The sequence below is a fragment of the Castor canadensis genome, chromosome 2 (assembly GCF_047511655.1).
Source record: "Castor canadensis chromosome 2, mCasCan1.hap1v2, whole genome shotgun sequence".
NCBI lineage: Eukaryota > Metazoa > Chordata > Mammalia > Rodentia > Castoridae > Castor > Castor canadensis.
Window position 1 is genome coordinate 14,344,884 of NC_133387.1, and position 17,236 is coordinate 14,362,119.

Below are 17,236 nucleotides of genomic sequence, written 5' to 3' on the forward strand. Positions count from 1 at the left end.
CCCCTGAGGGGTTTTTCACATAACTCAGCTAAACATCTTGGCCTGCTCATGAAAACTTTTCATTAACCAAAGGGATGGCTCTGTAAGTTTATCCCCTCATCCCTTTGACCAAGAGAAACAGAAGTAGAGGGAGTCTTTTATCTTCAGAGCTTTCTCTTTCTCAAAACACGAAATTATTCTACTTTCACTCTCTTATTCTAGCTTCAGGCTCCCACAATATGTCAATTTCTCTTCCTACCCCACTGTCCTAATATTCACAGAAACACAGGTTAGCTGGCTGAGTTCAGTAGGTTCTGGAAAAAAGTTCTGTCTCTGGCGGCTAGTTTTCTGCTGAGGTCCAGACTGTACCTTTAGGGGAAATCTTGGCAGCCACTGAAAGGCATCTTTCCAAAGATTTCTACTGCCTAATTCGCATAAGCATTCACCTGACATCCTCTCATCATTCATTCACTTCTTCCATTTTCTGCACTTTTTCTCCTGTCCATTCATTTTCATCCAACAGTCTTATTTTAAACATTCTATGCCAGATACTTTTCTTCCATATACCGTGTAATATCGACTTTACTAGACAACCACAATGCTGGTTCCTTCTGTTCCACTGGCATTAAACATTTGCAAATGAAATTACAAGCAAATACATAACTGAGTTATGTACAAGGTACTCAACTCTATTTTTATAGAAAAAGAGGCCTAATATACAGATTATGAAGGCATTCAAGAAAGCATGGTATAAGGGAATCCTTTCCCATCTCCTCCCACCTAATAGTTCTCTTCAAACAGCTTACATGAAATGATATTTACTTTGGCTCCAAGGGACATGACAGATCTGAACAACTTTGTACCTGCAAACAAGTCAGTTAGCAGCTACTACTGTCAGTGTTTTGTTATTTTGTAACACAAAACATTTAAGATGTTGGTTACTACCTAAAAGGGGCTAGCTGTAGCATTTGCTATGATTATCCTCTCTGAAGTACTCAGAACAGCTAAAAACAACTGATACAAAAGTCTCTAAAACTTGTGTGAAACCAACAAAACTTAAATATGCCTCCTGTCTTTCTATCTCTCCCCAACACCCCCCCATACATTTATAGGAGAAAGTCAAATAAATACAAAATTTCTAAAAAGAGATCTATTTTACAGATAATTTAACAAAGGAGTTGAAAGGAAAGGGAATATAATTAAACTTCATTGTATTAAAAAAAAAAAGTTCCTCTATTCCCTATCAAATCTGGGCTGACAGGAATGTTATTTAATTGCCTATAAATGAACTTCCTTAAATAGCACCCATTAATACCCCAATTTCAACATCAGCCTGTGCACAGAAAGAAAAAAAATGAACTTTGAAATGGCTAAAAAGCAAAACAAACTGCTTCTCACATTTTCAACAAAATTTGAAATGAAGAAAAGCAATGAGGGATAAACCTCCTACCAGGTGCTAGTAAGGCAACCACAGCAAAGTCAAGAGGCTAATCTGAAAGGATGTTAAGGTAAAGCATGTGCTTTGTCAGAAACCCCAAAGATACTGAAAAATTAAGCATGAGACATTCCTGAAGCCATAATCTGTATCAAAAGGAAAAATACAAGCCCAGTCAAGTATGACTCATGCATAATTTATCCCTGGCATCTAACACATTCCCCCCTGGATATCCTATCAGGGTCTCAAACTCAGGGTATCTAAAATAAAATATACTACCTCCTCCTCAAACCAATTCTCCCTGGCAACTTTCTTCTTTATCACCAACTACTCTACTCTAGTAACCAAAGGATGATTTCTCCTACATTCCTCTTCTGCAGCCAAACAGCCAATAGCCTAGCAGCAGGTCAATACTGAGGGCTCACTTAAGTCAGGCATTTGAAACGCATCCCCTCATTCCATCCTTATAACTAAACCACCAAACAGATAGAATTATCCCAATTATGCTGACAAGAAATTAACGCTTTGAAGTTAAGTTGCTTAAGTAACTTGACATAGCCACATAGCTAACAAGTAGTGAAACCCAAACTAGAAAGATGCCCACCCACATTCAATGCTCAGCTTACATGTTATTCGCATTATCACAATCTCATATTCACCCACTTATCTTTCATTCTTAATGCCATCACTCTGGTCCAGGCCTTATTACCTCTTAGGTAAACTGCTAACATGCCCTCTCAGCCTTCAGAATTTTCTCCCTGAAATGTCCCCTGCACAGGGCAGCTGGATTAAACTTCTTGAGTCCTGCCTCATTCGTGACATTCTCCTCCCTTTAAAATCTTCACTGCTTCCTATATTTAAAGTCTTCTATAATCTGGCTTTCCCACATCACACTGAAAACATACATCTCTAGTGTACTTCTACTCTGCCTATCCTGGTGTAATTAATAACACCTAGAACTGCTGCTCAGTCTACAAGACTCAACTCCAACGACATCTTTGTTGTGATGCCTGGCCTGATAAGGCGGGAAAACCAAGACAAGAAGGAAAGAAGGGCTATTTCTGATCAAGAATATTCTTTGTGCTGGGCATTATTACTAAGAAAAATCTGCATTACAACTCAAAGAGATGGGTACTCTACTATCTACTACCTCCAGTTTACAGACAGAGGATCCATGCACAGAGAGGTTGAGTAACTTACCTAGGTTTATACTGCTGGTAATTGTCAAGTTGATGTTCAAATCCACTCCACCTAGATATAAAGTTCCTCTTAGCCATTCTACTCTAGGAACTCTCGGAAGTGATCCTTAGCTTTCTCAAGGATGAGTAGGCTGATCACATCTGAATCCACTGACTAATCTTAGAACCGCTAATGACAGGACACTCAGAAACAACTGAGCCTCCTAAAGCAATACCATAAGAAATCCACCATATGCTTATGAAAATTTTTATCAAAGAAATTACACCAGAATCTAATTATGTCTCCCAATCATCCTGTCTCAAATTTTAATGTGCAGTCACATCTCTTGGGGATCTGCTTAATCCACAGAATCTGACTCACCAGGTTTAGGGTAGAGCCTGAGACAGCATACTTCTAAGAGCTCCCAGGAGATGCCAATGCTCCTGGACCCAGGTCCACACTGCAAGTAGCAAAGCTCTAGGATCTGACTCTAATCCCCAGTTAACAAACCACAGGAGGGATAGTGTAACAAATTAAGTCATGGGGAGCAGGGGGAGGGGTCAGAAAGAGGTAGGTGCCTCACTTGCTTCACGTGCAAAACTTAAGGATACACCAAAAAGCACAATAGTGGCGATATCTTAATACAGTATTTTATTAAATAAAAAGGAATACAAAAAAAATCTATGATGATATAGTGTCAATTTTAAATAAAGTCAGGATCAGTATCACTGATTTTGTGTGTGGGTGCCTCAGTTTCCAGTGTGTCACTGAACCATGCTTAACCCTATTCAGAAGCTAGCTGCCAAATGTAGAGTATGAAAATTTCTACAAGAAAAACACAGATCTAATTTATAAAACAAATATGTAAGAAACATGAAAGTTATAGTTTAAGAGAGTTAAGAGGCAGACACTAAATGCAATGTATAAAAATTGTTTTGATGGAACAAAATTGTAAATTTGGGGACAATAAAAAATTATATCACCTTGAAGTCTGTGTTTATATAAGGATTACTTTCAATTTTGTTAGGCTCATGATAATGGAATTATGATTTCTGTTTAAGTTAAAATTATATAATACCTGGGATATGCTTTTAAATACTTTTAAAGAAAGTTGAGAATACAGACAAAGAAATTAATGTGTTAAAAGGGAAAATTTTTTCAACCAATTAAATGTAGTAGAGTTTACTTCAGCAAAGCAAAACAAAAATGATTCATGAGACTTATGCCAGTGGCTCATGCCTGTCATCCTAGTTACTCTAGAGAAAGAATCATGGCTCAAAGCTAGCTCAGGCAAATAGTATAAGAGACACTATTTCAAAAATACCAAACACAAAAAGGGCTAGCAGAGTTCAACATGCAGTAGAGTGCCTGCTTGGCAAGCTTGAAGGCCTGAGTTCAAACCCCAGTATCAACAAAGGAAAAAAAAAAAAAATAAAACCAAAATGGTTTGTGTATTAGGCAGCTCTCAGAACAAGAGCAGGTTCTGAAAACTTCAACCAACTAGGTGATCTAAAAGCATTTACAAAGAAACAGAAGTGAGACATAGAAAACAAGTTAATTGGCTATTAGTCCACTTACCAGACCATTGGCTACAACTTAGTGGTTGGTTATTCACAGCTCAGATGATTGGTTGCAAGGCCTTCTGCAGTCAATCAAAGCTCAGTTACTGTGATTAAACTTTATATTGGTTTGGTCTACAGGCCAAGTACAGGTGTCCAGTTCAAACTAATGGCCTCTACAAAATTATTACACAAGTAAAATGCTAATATTTGTTTTAGTTGGGTGATGTTACATGGAGACTCCTACTACTCTAACTTTATATGTTTAAAATTTCCATAACAAAAAGCTTTTTTTAATTCATTCTATTTTTCCTTAGGCACTCCTAACATTTAGTTTGTATCCCTTGAATAGGACACACCACATACTGCCTTATACATCTGTCATAAAACAGGTACTATTTTCAATGTGTACAATATCATGACACATTATCAAGGTGAATAAAAGTGATGCTCAACAAGCTTATACAATCTGCCCAACATCATACACCCAAGACTAACTCAGAAGCCCACACTTTGAAGCACTGTGTCATAACAATCACTCTTAAGACACATGACACTATGGCATAAGACAATCTTAGCTCACATTTCTTCGTATCTTCCATGGCACCTAAGACAGAGCAGCCATTCTGAGTGCTCTGAATAAGACTACCTAGTGCTAATTCGTAGTTCTGACACATACTGGACATGTAACCTGGGCAAATTACCTAACCATGTCTCTTTCTTCATCTGCACAGGAGTATTAATCTCATGTTAGTATGCGATTAATAACCATCTCATAGAGTTATTAGAAGATAAAATGAGTTAAGAAATGCAAAGTGCTTAGGATCATGTCTGGCACATGGCAATCACTGATTAAGTATTAGTTATTATTATTATTACTAAGTTCTCAGCAAAGTTGAATGACACTGAACACACCACTTAGGCAAACTCGCAACCATTTATTTTTACCTCTTCAAGCATCTGAATGGTAGAACTTGAAAAGCAGCTTCCACCAATGTTTAGAAGAGCCAATGTACAGTAATCATGATTCATGTCCCATGTTGGAAGGAAAAAACTTCCAGTATTATTAACTATGAACACAGGGCCCAGACCAACAGTTTCACATCTGCTTTACAAGCTTAATGGCAAGGGATTTATGGTGTATGTGAGATTTTAAAAATCCCCAGGAAGAATTACCAGGAATTCTTGCTAATGTGAGAAGCTAGATGCTCCACTGAAATAACTGGTCACAAGCCAAGGTAAGTGGTAGAATTGGTACCAGAAGCATTGAGCTGGAAGAGTAAGCTGACAACAAAGATTCAGAATGAAGCAGGAGCAGATGCATTGTTAACTGTAGAGCCAAGGGGGTTGGTTGAGAAGTGGTGCCAAGGGTCACTGGCCAAAACCATGGAGAGACAGACCAGAGCCAGGATAAGCAAGGACAACATCCCCAGTGATGACACTAACAATCTGAACTCAAATCAGAGACATGGAAAGTGAAATAGATAAAAGGTTCAGATCTTATTAGACCATCTGGCAGGTTCTCATCTTCCTACCCTACTGGTCTCTCTCAAGTTTATTCATTGCCCAGTCACCAGCAGCACTTTGTTTACACTCCCAGAGTACTGAGATTTATTATGTCACACTTACTAGCATGTATTGAACCCTGATATCTAGCAGATACTAAGCTAAAAGCTTTATAGTTATATCATTCTGTCTTTCAGTGACCCAATAAGAGTTATCCCTATTCTGCACATGAAGACATAAGGCTTCAAGAGTCCAAGGAGTCCAAGGTCACAATGCTAGAAGGGTCATTGCGGTCTGACTCCAGAGGCAACTTTTATTCTACACTGCCTCCTTTCTTATGCTGCTTTTTATTAGCAGGATCTTTGTTACTAAAAGGGCCAGAAATGAGTGGAAACTATTGCAAGTAAACTGCTGGCATGATGAACTGAGAAACCTGGAACACAATCTTCCCCAGGGAACACAGAAAGCTCCGTAAGAGCAGTTGAAGAGCAGTGAGCAATACTTAGACTCTCTTTACTCTCAGCAAACAGGGTCATTTCCTCCTCTTCAACTGCTCTTACCGAAGCGAGATGAAAGCCATTCCTGCTGATGCTGTCAACTACTGCAGCCTGCTGTGGGGGAAAAAAATCACAGACTTTCTTCTTTGATACTTGGGAGAAGTGAGAAAAAAGAAGCAAGAGGAATTCCCAATAAAGATGAACATTTCAAATACTTTTAACAAAGGAATAAAGCCTGCAAATAAATATGTCAAAAGATAAAATAAGGGCAGAAATACAAAAGGGACAGATAAAAATAAATGAAAATATACAAATTTTCCAAAGTCTGCTACAAAATATTTTTTTTCTATTTACACAGATTATCAAGAGAACTAAGTAAGATCTGAGCTAGGAAAACATGATGGCCCCAAAATCTACACCTTATACCTGTAAACAACCATGTGGTTGGGATCACCTACAAAATGTGCAGAATGAAAATAGAACCTGGAGGACACCAACATTTAAAGTGCAAGAAGAACAAGAAGACACCGAAAAGATGTCTTTTTGGTGAAGAGATATGGTCAAAGAGAATTAAATGTGGCAGATGAAGACTGAAAAGAACTCATTTAATTTAACAATTAAGAGGCCATTAATGACCTCATCAAGGGCAGGCGGCATCAAATTATGGAATGTAAATCAACTTCTACTAAAATCATTCTAAAATGGAGGTAGAGACTGCAAGTAGGAGGTACATTTTCAAAAATGATATAAATGTAAGAAAAGAGGGCAGTAAATGAATGGGAATACACAGTTGAGTAAAAGCGTGTTTAAGTTAGAAGGATTTTGACAAAGGGGGAGAAATAAACACAAAGTCTGAGGCTAAAGATACAAGTCAGGGAACAGACAAGTAGAAGGGGGAAGAATGGTGTACAGATGAGAATCAGAAGGCAGGAGGATGGCTACTTCACGCACTTGAGATGGAAGAACATAAATGTGTATGCAGGGGAGTTAAGGTTGTCTAAGAATGAGTATGGAGAAGGTAGAACATAAAATGGAAGAAATTTATGAATATTTCAAAATAAATTTTGTAAAAAGTGGAAGTGTAACCTGACTACACATTCAGTGCACTACTTCCTTGAGGAGAATTCAATAGCCTGGGCATATGAGTTCAGAGTGGCCAGTCAGTAGGACTGATGCTTTGTCTTTGAGTCCTCATCCCTTCATTCTCTTGTATGTTCTTTTCCCATAAATAAAATGTGTGTCAAGGCCTTCTGTGTGTCAAGGCCTTCTATGTGCTGAGCTTCCCAAAGAATGCTAACAAGACAAAACAGGGCCCCTGCCTTTAGAATCATATGATTAGAAAAGAGAGACAGAACAAAACATTACAACAGCAATGGGTGCTATATGAGAAGTTCACAGCACTATGAAGAAAAAGTAAGAAGACTGCCTAACCCATATGAAGGGGACAGAGAAGATCTCCTTGAAGAAATAATATTTGAGACCTGAAGAAAGGTAGTTGCCTAGGGAGAAGTAACAATGTTCAGGAGGGAACAACATGTGCAAAGACCCTCCAAAGAACCCTAACATAGAAAGAACAGGTCACTTTGGAAGACTCAAAAGTTCCATATGCCCAAGTATAGAGTACAGCTGGTAAGAATTTTGAACTAGATTCTAAAAGGAATAGCAATCTGCACTTGTAAACAAACACCCTGATGATGGTGTACAAAATAGAAACTGGCAAGAATAGGTGAAAGGTGAACAGTTAAAAGGCTATTAAGAATCCAGTCAAGAGAGGACGGTAGTATGGATGAAACTGGTTAACAGTGAGGACAGGCAAAAGAAACTAAATACATTAAGAGATTTTGAGGAAGTAAAATCAGTAAGACTGCATAAACTTGATGTGGGGAGCAAGGATAGGAGAAATAGAGGATGATGTTCAAATTCCTAGCTTGGGAAATCTGATGGATGATGAGTTGTACCAATTACTAAGAAGGACTGGGTTTGGTGAGAGGCTCTTTTAGTCTGTTGAGTTTGAGGCAACTGTGAAGCATCCAGGCAGACAAGGAGTCGAATGTATGTTCAAATCTGGAACTCAGGAGAGGCTGGTGACAGAAATAGTATGAGTGGGTGATCCTGCAAGGAGAGGACATGACGTGAAAAGAGGGCTTAGGACACAGAACTCATGCCTAAATACAGTGAAGAAGTGACAAAAACATGAAGAAAGAGCCAGAGAGAGAAAGAGAAGGAAAAGCAGGAGTTCAGAAGTCAGATGCAGGGGGAGGGGGAAAGGGAGTTTTAAGAAGAGTCAACAGTCTTTAAAGCTAAGTGGTCAAGAAAAATGAGGAATAAAATTAGTGAAAATTCTTATGAAGACTGAATAGGATGTGGCATAAGTAGGAAGTATGGTAGCAGAGAGAAACTTTTCAAACAGTTTAGTTGTAATGAGAGAGTAGGATAGTGAAGTTCCATTTCAGAAGTGGAAGAGGGGCAAGTGACGATGAAGTTTAACATTCAGTCAATGGTGGGGAAGGAGGACAGTTGAGAGAGGGAGAAGTATCAGTGAAAAGCCCAGGAACAGATACGGTCACGGGGAAGGCATACAGGGTGTTAGATAGGTCATCCACATGGAAACCCAGGGCATCTGTGAAGATAATAGGATTTAGAATGAAAAGGACATTTTTAAGCCAAGCACCAAAGCCTATGCCTAGCATAGCTGAGATCCCAGAACGTTGGAAGATTTAAGGTCTTATGAGATAGTCAGATATTATGTATCTCAAAGGAGAAGAGATGTTTTTATGAAGCTACTTGAGAGGTGGAGGTAGGAGGATCATGGTCACAGGCTGGACTGGGCAAAAGCGTAAAACCCTATCTGAAAAATAAACTAAGTGAAAGGCCCTGAGTTCAATCCCTAGTACCAAAAGAAAAAAGAAAAGATTGAAGTCCTAAACATAGACCTAAAACTATAAAAATCCTAGAAGAAAACATGGGGAAAGCTTAATGACATTGGATTTGACAATGATTTCTTGGATATAATACCAAACCACAAGCAACAAAAGCAGAAATAGACAAATGGGACTATATCAAGCTTTAAAACTTCAGTACACCAAAAGACACAATCAGCAGATTGAAACAGCAACATACAAAATGGCAAAGATATTTCAAATCATGTATCTCCTAATTAGTCAACATCCAGAATATTTAAAGAATTCCTACTACTCACTGGGCATGAATGGCACATGCTTGTATTCACAGCCCTTGAAAGACAGAGGAAGGAGGACTGCAAGTTTGAGTATAGCCTGGACATAGTGAGTGCCAGGCTAGCCTGCTACATAGTGTGACTCTACCTCAAAAACACAGCAAAAAGAATTCCTTCAACTCAACAACAACAAAAGCAAAAAAAATAAATAAATAACACAATTAAAAAGTATACAAAGGACTTCAACAGACATTTCTCCAAAAAAGACATACAAATGACCCACAGGCATATGAAAAAGTGATCAATATCATTAGAGAAATGCAATTAAAACTATAATAAGATTATCACCTCCCATCCTTTAGAGAAATTGGAGCCCGTGCCCTCCTGGTGGGATTGTAAAGAGATGCACTGCTATGGAAACAGCATGGAGGCATCTAAAACACTACCATATGATGCAGCAGCTCCACTTTTAGGTATGTATCTAAATGAACTAAAAGCAGGATCTCAAACAGATATTTGCATTCCCAAGTTCACTGTGGCATGAATTTCGATAGTCAAATGTGGTATAGTCATACAACAGAATATTAATAATTCAGCCTTTAAAAATAAAGAAATCCTGCCACTTTACAGCACGGATGAACCTTAAGGACATTTTTCTAAGTGAAATAAACCAATCAAAAAATGACAGATACTTTATGATGCTAGGGGTCTACAACAGTCAAACTCATACCAACAGAATGCACAACAGTGGTTGCTAGGAGCTGGGGGAAGCTGAAAACAGGAATGGTTTGTTCAATGGGTATAAAGTTTCAATTTTTCAAAACAAAAAATTCTAGAGATCTGTTGTGGAACAAAGTGAATATACTTAACACTACTAACCTGTACATTCACAAATGATTAAGGTGGTAAATTTTATGTGTTTTCTCCATAATTTAAAACTAAAAAGGGTTAAATAGCAGAAGAAAAGGTTGCATTTGGGGCAGTAACCTTGAATTACAAGGTTAAATCCAGAGCAAAAAAATCCAAGCACCTACCACTCTTTGGGTTCAAGCTATTTCAAAACCAATTCGGAATGAGGCCTCTGTTCATGCTGGAGACCTAATGGGCCTGTTTTTAAAGTTTCAAGACTACAGGAAATTACTACAGAATCTCTGAAGAGAGGACACAGATCTTCAAATCTTTACCAATTCACGGAAGCAGTAATCCCCAGTAGGTGTTAGGGTCCCTTGATTGAGCTGACCCTAATCAAGCTTAGAGCTCCTGTAAGGGAAATACAGGAGCCTCTCCTTGAATGCTCAAGTTAGTTAGAAAAAGGAGGAAAAGCCACACATTACAAGCCTCATGCTCTATCTGTTAAAATAAATGTGTCACCCTTGTTTTTTCTTGTATTACAAATGGTAAGCTTCTTAGGTCTCTTTTTAGATATGAGCTAATGGAACTCAAGTACTTAGCTTTGAGAATATATAAAAAGAAAAGGGGACTATGTTCCAACTTTTAACTTTTACATACCTACAAAAAAGCAGATCCCATGCTGCATCATAAAATTGTTTCTAATGGTGAAATTGAGAATGCTCACAAAAGTATCATTATGAATCTCTTTTCCAATGTGGAAACTTCCAATACAAAACACTGTTTTCACTTAAGACATCTGGATTCCTGTGTTGCTACATAAGATGTAGTACTTGGTCCCCAAAAGATGACAATTTGATTGGCTGCCTTAATAGTTTTTCATGCAAATAAAAAACAGTACTTTTATGCAAGTAAAATAGCTTTTTTATATAAATTCTTATCTATCTGTTTAAATCTTATTACCATATTAAACCAGAAGACGAGCTCTGGCACTTTTTTATAGGTCCATGTCTGAAGGCAACCATGACTGTTCTGAGTTGCTTATCCAAATAAAAGAGTTCAAAGTCTGTCTCTTAAATTAACCTAGTCTAATGGAATACATGAGGATAATCACAGAAGATGGAGGAATCAGAACTAATAAGTGTTCAGCAAGAAACGGAAGGAATAAAATACCAAGGAGATACATGAGTTCCAATTTCCACCTTCTACTACCTTGAGAGAGGACTTAACTCTCTCCATTATGGGCCTCAGTTTCTTACACTATAAATAAAATAGCTTCCTCATTTCCAATATAGTCACTGTAATCTAGAACCACTGGAGCATGAGTGTTAATAGCCCCATATATTTTCAGTTACATAGAACTGTTTACAAAAAGCTTTTGTCTTTGTTTTGGGTTTGAATCCTTTTTTTTCCCACCACAGTGTTTTATAGAGACAATAGCTGAACATGATTTCAACCTCAGGCCCTTTGGGGCTGTTTCACAGGTTGGGTGGAGCTATCGATATTTACCAGTGTTTTCCATAGAGCCAATGGCCTCCCCATGTCAGCAAGCAGAGCCCAGCTGTAGTTTTCTTCCAGTGATTTCGAAGTGTTCTAAAGAACACAGTCATCTTCTCCTAGAGATGTGCTAGGTTAGTAGAGACAGAAAAAAAGAAAAATAGGATTATCCAAGGTAAACATGTAGCATCCTATGACTCTTCTCCCATTCTTCCATCCTTTCTTTTTTCCTTTCTCCACTTGGTTTCCTACTTGCCTCTTCTATTCTTCTCATCTTTTCCCTTCTAGCCTCATGACCATCTTCTCACCTGCTTGCTTACATTTCCTTCTTTCACATCTTTCCTTCCAAACTACCCTTTTTTCTTACCTGATCATCTTTTCCTCTTTACATTAGAAGAAAGGAAGAAAGGCAGAGAGGAAGGGGATTTCCAAGCTACCTCTGGTTTTTCTATCATCTTACTCCTAAATCTCACTATCCCACTATTTAAAAGTATTTGTCTGCCCATTCCATATGAAGGTCCCAACGCCTCATTAAGGGCTATTCAAAACAGAAGAAAGCACAAGGCCTCCAACAGGAAAATAAGCAGAGAGCATGCACAGAAAGCATAATAGAGAGGAAATGCACATGGCTATGTAAAAATGCTCACTACTGAGTAATCAAGACATACAAATTTTAAAAACTATCGTTATTCTCCTATGAAATTAACAAATTTTTCAAATTATCATATTCAGTGATGAGAAAATAAAATGAGAGATACTTTCATACACTCCTATAAGGAAGGTAAGCTAGCACAAGTCTACTAAAAAACAAAGTGACAAAAAAAAAACCCTCATTCTGTTAGTTTTCTCCAGGGCTTACCATTTGATGATACTTACTTTTATTTGCTAACTTTTTGCTTAGCTTATCCCACTAGAATGTAAACTCTATGAGAGTAAGGACTTTGTTCTGGTCACTGCTGGATTCCATGCCTCAAGTAAGACTTGCCATATAATAACTACTTAAGGAATATCTAAAAAATGAGTAAGTCATGCAGTAACTAAAATTGTTACTGAAAATTTTTACAGATGTGGAAAAATTCAAAATATAAATTAAGTAAAATTAGCACATAAAAAGCCATATATAATTGATAGTATCTTAATTATGTTCAACTATGGATATGAATCAAAAAATGCCAAAACATATAAACAAAAACAAAATTTTAAGTAATTTCCTCTAGGTTGAAGCATGGTGAGTGATATTTGTTGCTAAAATCACAATGCAGATGCTGAGTTTTCTAAAATGTATATAAATTATTTTCTAAACAAGTGAATAATTTAAACAAAAATTTTTATGACTGTGAGATAAACAAAGTGGGGGGGGGACTGCTTCTACTGAAGAGTCTAATTCTCTTATTTCTTCTTTAACCACTATTGGTTAAAAACTCTCTCACTGGAAGAAACATCCTTATTTCACGCAGCAATAGAGCAGTGCCAGGGAGCCTGCCTTCCCACAAATCCTGAACACCATCCAGGCTGGTTCAGAAAGGGTCCCAAAGGCCCACCTGATTGTTGATCTCCTTTCCACCTGGCTCTACACCCTTTCTTCATTTAAAAGCCCTTTAATAAACTCATATGCTAGGCTCTGTGCCAGGAGCTAGAACAAAGAAAAGTAGGACTCACTCTGAAGTGCTCATAACTATTAAGCCCACAATCACAACAAAATTACACAGGTTTGGTTACAATACAATGCGAAGAATGTTAAGGGGCAACCACAGGCTCTGTGCAACTCCACAAGAATGGGAGTTAGGGGCCACAGAGAATCAAAGAAGTCTTCCTTCAGTTCTGAAGAATGAGGAGTCACCAAAGAAAAGGAGCTATCTATACACTATGGTCTGAACATTTGCTTCCCTCCAAAATTCATTTGCTGGAATCCTAATCCCCAATGACATGGTATTAGCGCATCTGGTCTTTGTGAGGCAATGAGGTCATGAGGTTGGTGTCTTCATGAATAGGATTAGTGACCCTATAAGAAGAGACTCCAGAGTGATGGTTTTGCTCTCTTTCTGCCATGTGAGGACATAGCAAGAATACAGCCATTTGCAAACCAAGAGTAGGGTTCTCATCCAGTGCCCAATCATGCTGGCATCTAAGTGTCAGACTTCCAGCCTCCAGAACTGTGAGAGATGAATTTCTGTCATTTAAGCTACACCAGTCCATGGCTTTTTATTGTAACAGCCCAAAAAAAGCACCTTATATTCAGAGAAACACAGGTAGATAGTGAAGAGGACAAGAGATTTCTCTTCTCATCCATCACTAGGTTCATTACTGAGACCCCTATATAAATGAATCCATTAGTAACAAAAACATGCAAATGTACTTAATGTAACCTTTCATGTGGTAAGGAGCCTTCAGAAATGAAGACCCAAATAGGGAAACCTGTGCATTTTTATGCTAAGTCTGATGAAGAGTAGACAGTTGTGCAGAAGCATGATTCAACATGCTTACTATTTATCCTAACGGTAATAGTAAGGGAAATTCAGCAAGGCCGGTTTGTTGTGATTCTTCTGTGTCCCTATGTCTTCAGGGATAGAGTATTCCTTTCTTCCATGTATAGGATAGGCATCTTTCACAGGAAGGTCTTACACAGAGGAAGGGTAGAAGATCAGAGTAAAACCTTCCTGCTTCTGATGTTTCCTCAAATGCCAAAGTGCCATATTTTGGGGTAGCATGTACTGTATTTCATCAATAGTTTAGTATGAATAAAGAGCAAGATAAGTATGGGGAAGTGTCTACAATTTTTAGTGATGTGCTTATTAAAATGCATAGAACTTGCTTCAGATGCAAATCCTCGGGCATTACCTTCCTTCCTCCAAAGCCTCATTTGTTCTGGAATTGAGCTGTCGTGTTCATTTTTAATAAGTACTCTCAATTTTAATGGAGGTCAGCACCATACCAGACTGTGAAAAACAGTGGTGCGGAAATAAGGGATGGGAGCAGGGGAAAGATTAGAAAAGACCTTGAAGCTGCACTAAAGACTTTGGATATTATGTTAAAGACAATGAAAAAATTATGGGATTTAACAGGTGAGTGATGTGATCATATTTGAACTGTGCAAAGATCACTTTTCAGCAGAATATAAAATGGACTGTCAGAAGCTGAAAGCAAAACTAACAAGAGTCATTAGGAAGCTACTGTCATAATTTCTAGGCACCTAAAGGAAGGAAGAAACAAAACCTATCCTAAGACTGGATTTAGAGGTCTTTAGAAAATAAAAATTGACAGCACTTGGTGATCAATTGATTGTAAGAAGTGAATGAGGAGGAACCAAACCAGGTTTTGTGCTTGAGCACCTGGTTGGAGAATGACTTCAGTTTTTTTAACTTGTAGATTTGTGGAGAAAGATGGTGTTGCAGCTTTGGAGCTACTGAGATTGACATGCCATGGGGCATCTAAGTGGAAATGTCCAGTGGATGTCTGGATTTAGCAGTTTGAAGTTAAGAGAAAATGTCTGGACAAAAGATACAGATTTGGGATGCATTGGTGTGGAGGTCGAGTTAAGCACTGATTAAAACCATTCAAGGGAAGGGTAGAGTAAAAAGAATGCCAATAAGTCAGAAAACAATCTAAGCGGCGGTTTAAGTGTATTAAAAGGTCACACCTGACTCAATGGAACTCCCTTCTTGTCACAAATAAATGATTCACGTATTATGAAAATGTGCAAATACGCAGACAATTTAGTGTGGAAAGAGGACTAGCCCAGGGATCTGGAACTGGATTCTAGTCCTAGTTTTGTTACTCACTGGTGGTAGGAGTCTGAGGAACTCATCTAACTTCTACCTCCTGTCTTCACTTTAGGATGCACCGTCTGTTCTGACTACCTAATTTAGCTGTGAAGATCACACGTGATAGGGCTGTGAACGTAATTTGTAAAATTTCCTACACTTTCATCACAACATGCAATACATTAATTAACAATGCATAGCCTCTTCTCATTACCCAATTTCTCACTCGCTAATCTCAACAAAAGTTACATTTTATATGTTCAAATTAACATATTTTCGTCTTCAGTGCAACTTTTCCCAAATTCTAACTGTAGCCGACTCTCCTGACGTGAAAGTTGGGAACAGGAGGGTTCGCACTGGACAGTGGACCAGCCCTGGTCCAACCCATTCAGAACCTAGTAAGGCGCCGAGAATGAATGAACCACACCACCCATCAACGGATCCTATACTACTGGCCCCGTTTGGCACAAAAGTACACCAAAGCCCAAGCCGAAGAGTGGGTGAGAGTCCACAGGAGCCACAGCTCTGGAACTCGAACCCAGGGCACCGGACTCACATCTGACCGACCGCGGATGCGCGCGCCGAGCCCCTCGGGCCCGGCCTCCACCCTCGGGCCGCGCCGCCGCCCTCACCCGCGCTGCCAATACCGAGGCCGGAACCCCAGGCGAGGCCCGGCAACCCAGACCCAGGGCGGTTCCGGCAGCTCCGCCCCACGCCCGGGCCTCGCTCGCTCCGGCCCGCCCCAGCGGCCAGCGCTCGACTCCCCGCACTCACCACCGCCTAGCAGCTCAGCGCCTGCCTTTCCTGTGCGCTCTCTCAAGTCTCCCCCTCTCGGGAGCGGGAAACCGCTGCCGCCGCCCTCGAGTTCCGCCGCAGGGCTGCGCGGGCCGGGCGGGGTAGGAGCGCGGGGGCGCCGCCCAGGGGCTGCCTTCCTTCCGGTTCACTCCTTCATTTGCTTCTGCGTCCTCTTCGCCCGTCCATCCTTCGTGTGCCAGAGTTTTCTGGAAGAGTTCCCCAGAACTAAAGTAATAAAGCAATCTTAGATGGCGCCAGAAGAAAATGAAAGCAGGTGATAGAAAGGGATTAGGGTGGCGGTCCAAGTTAGGCCTCCCTGAGTAAGGGGCAACTGGTCTGAGACCTGAATGGCAGGGAGGAGGAGGTCAACCAAGATCCAAGGGAAGAAAGAGCCTGGCACAGGACAGCCCATGCAAGAGGCCCAAAGCCCGGGGCAATCTGACATGTTAGAGGCCAGTTTGAGAGAGCCAGGGAAAAGGAGGAGGCATGGGGCTGGAGGTGTGGCTCAAGTGATCCAATGCCAGCCTTGCAGCAGTGAGGCCCTTAGTTCAAACACCAGTACCAAAAAAAGGGGGGTGGGGGGGCGAGGAGGAGGTGGAGCCATGAAGCTTCAAGACAGGCCACCCTGGGGATGTAGGAGACCAGAATGTGCCTCCCTAAAAAATGAAGGTTTCTGAGCTCCAGTCAATTAAGGAGAAGCAGATGCAGGAGAGCTCCCTGCCGTCCCTCCATTTGCCTAAGAGCCTGACATAGATTTACAAAGTATCCCGCCCTCCTCTGTTCATCAGGGAAAACGAAGGTTAAACCGCTGGAGACAGCTTTAGGCCCCCATCAGCATTGAGGTAATACCAGAGAGATTTATTTAACAAGCTTTACTAACCTTTATCTACCATTTGTTTGCCTTCCCCCAATGGTTGCTCATAGACAGTCAAGTCCTTTCCTTTTTTTTGTCACCTCTCTAAACTTTATTGTTCTTTGTTAAAGGTGTTATAAAAGCCAGAGTC

At 39.7% G+C, this 17,236-nt stretch overlaps 1 protein-coding gene across 6 annotated transcripts in view; it reads right to left on the reverse strand.

Annotated features, from left to right (window-relative positions):
* Agk (acylglycerol kinase) overlaps positions 1-16,705 on the reverse strand; it is a 93,062-nt gene extending 76,357 nt beyond the window's left edge. For 2 of the 6 annotated variants that reach the window (XM_074061827.1, XM_074061808.1), the window contains exons 1-2: positions 16,070-16,203; positions 11,689-11,806 (exon numbers count right to left, since the gene is read on the reverse strand). In XM_074061827.1, the coding sequence (XP_073917928.1) occupies positions 11,689-11,721 (33 nt within the window). In that variant the 5' untranslated portion in view covers positions 11,722-11,806; positions 16,070-16,203. The other 4 variants (XM_074061822.1, XM_074061801.1, XM_074061814.1 and 1 more) reach the window with 3 other exon arrangements.
* Positions 16,706-17,236: the final 531 nt, after the last annotated feature.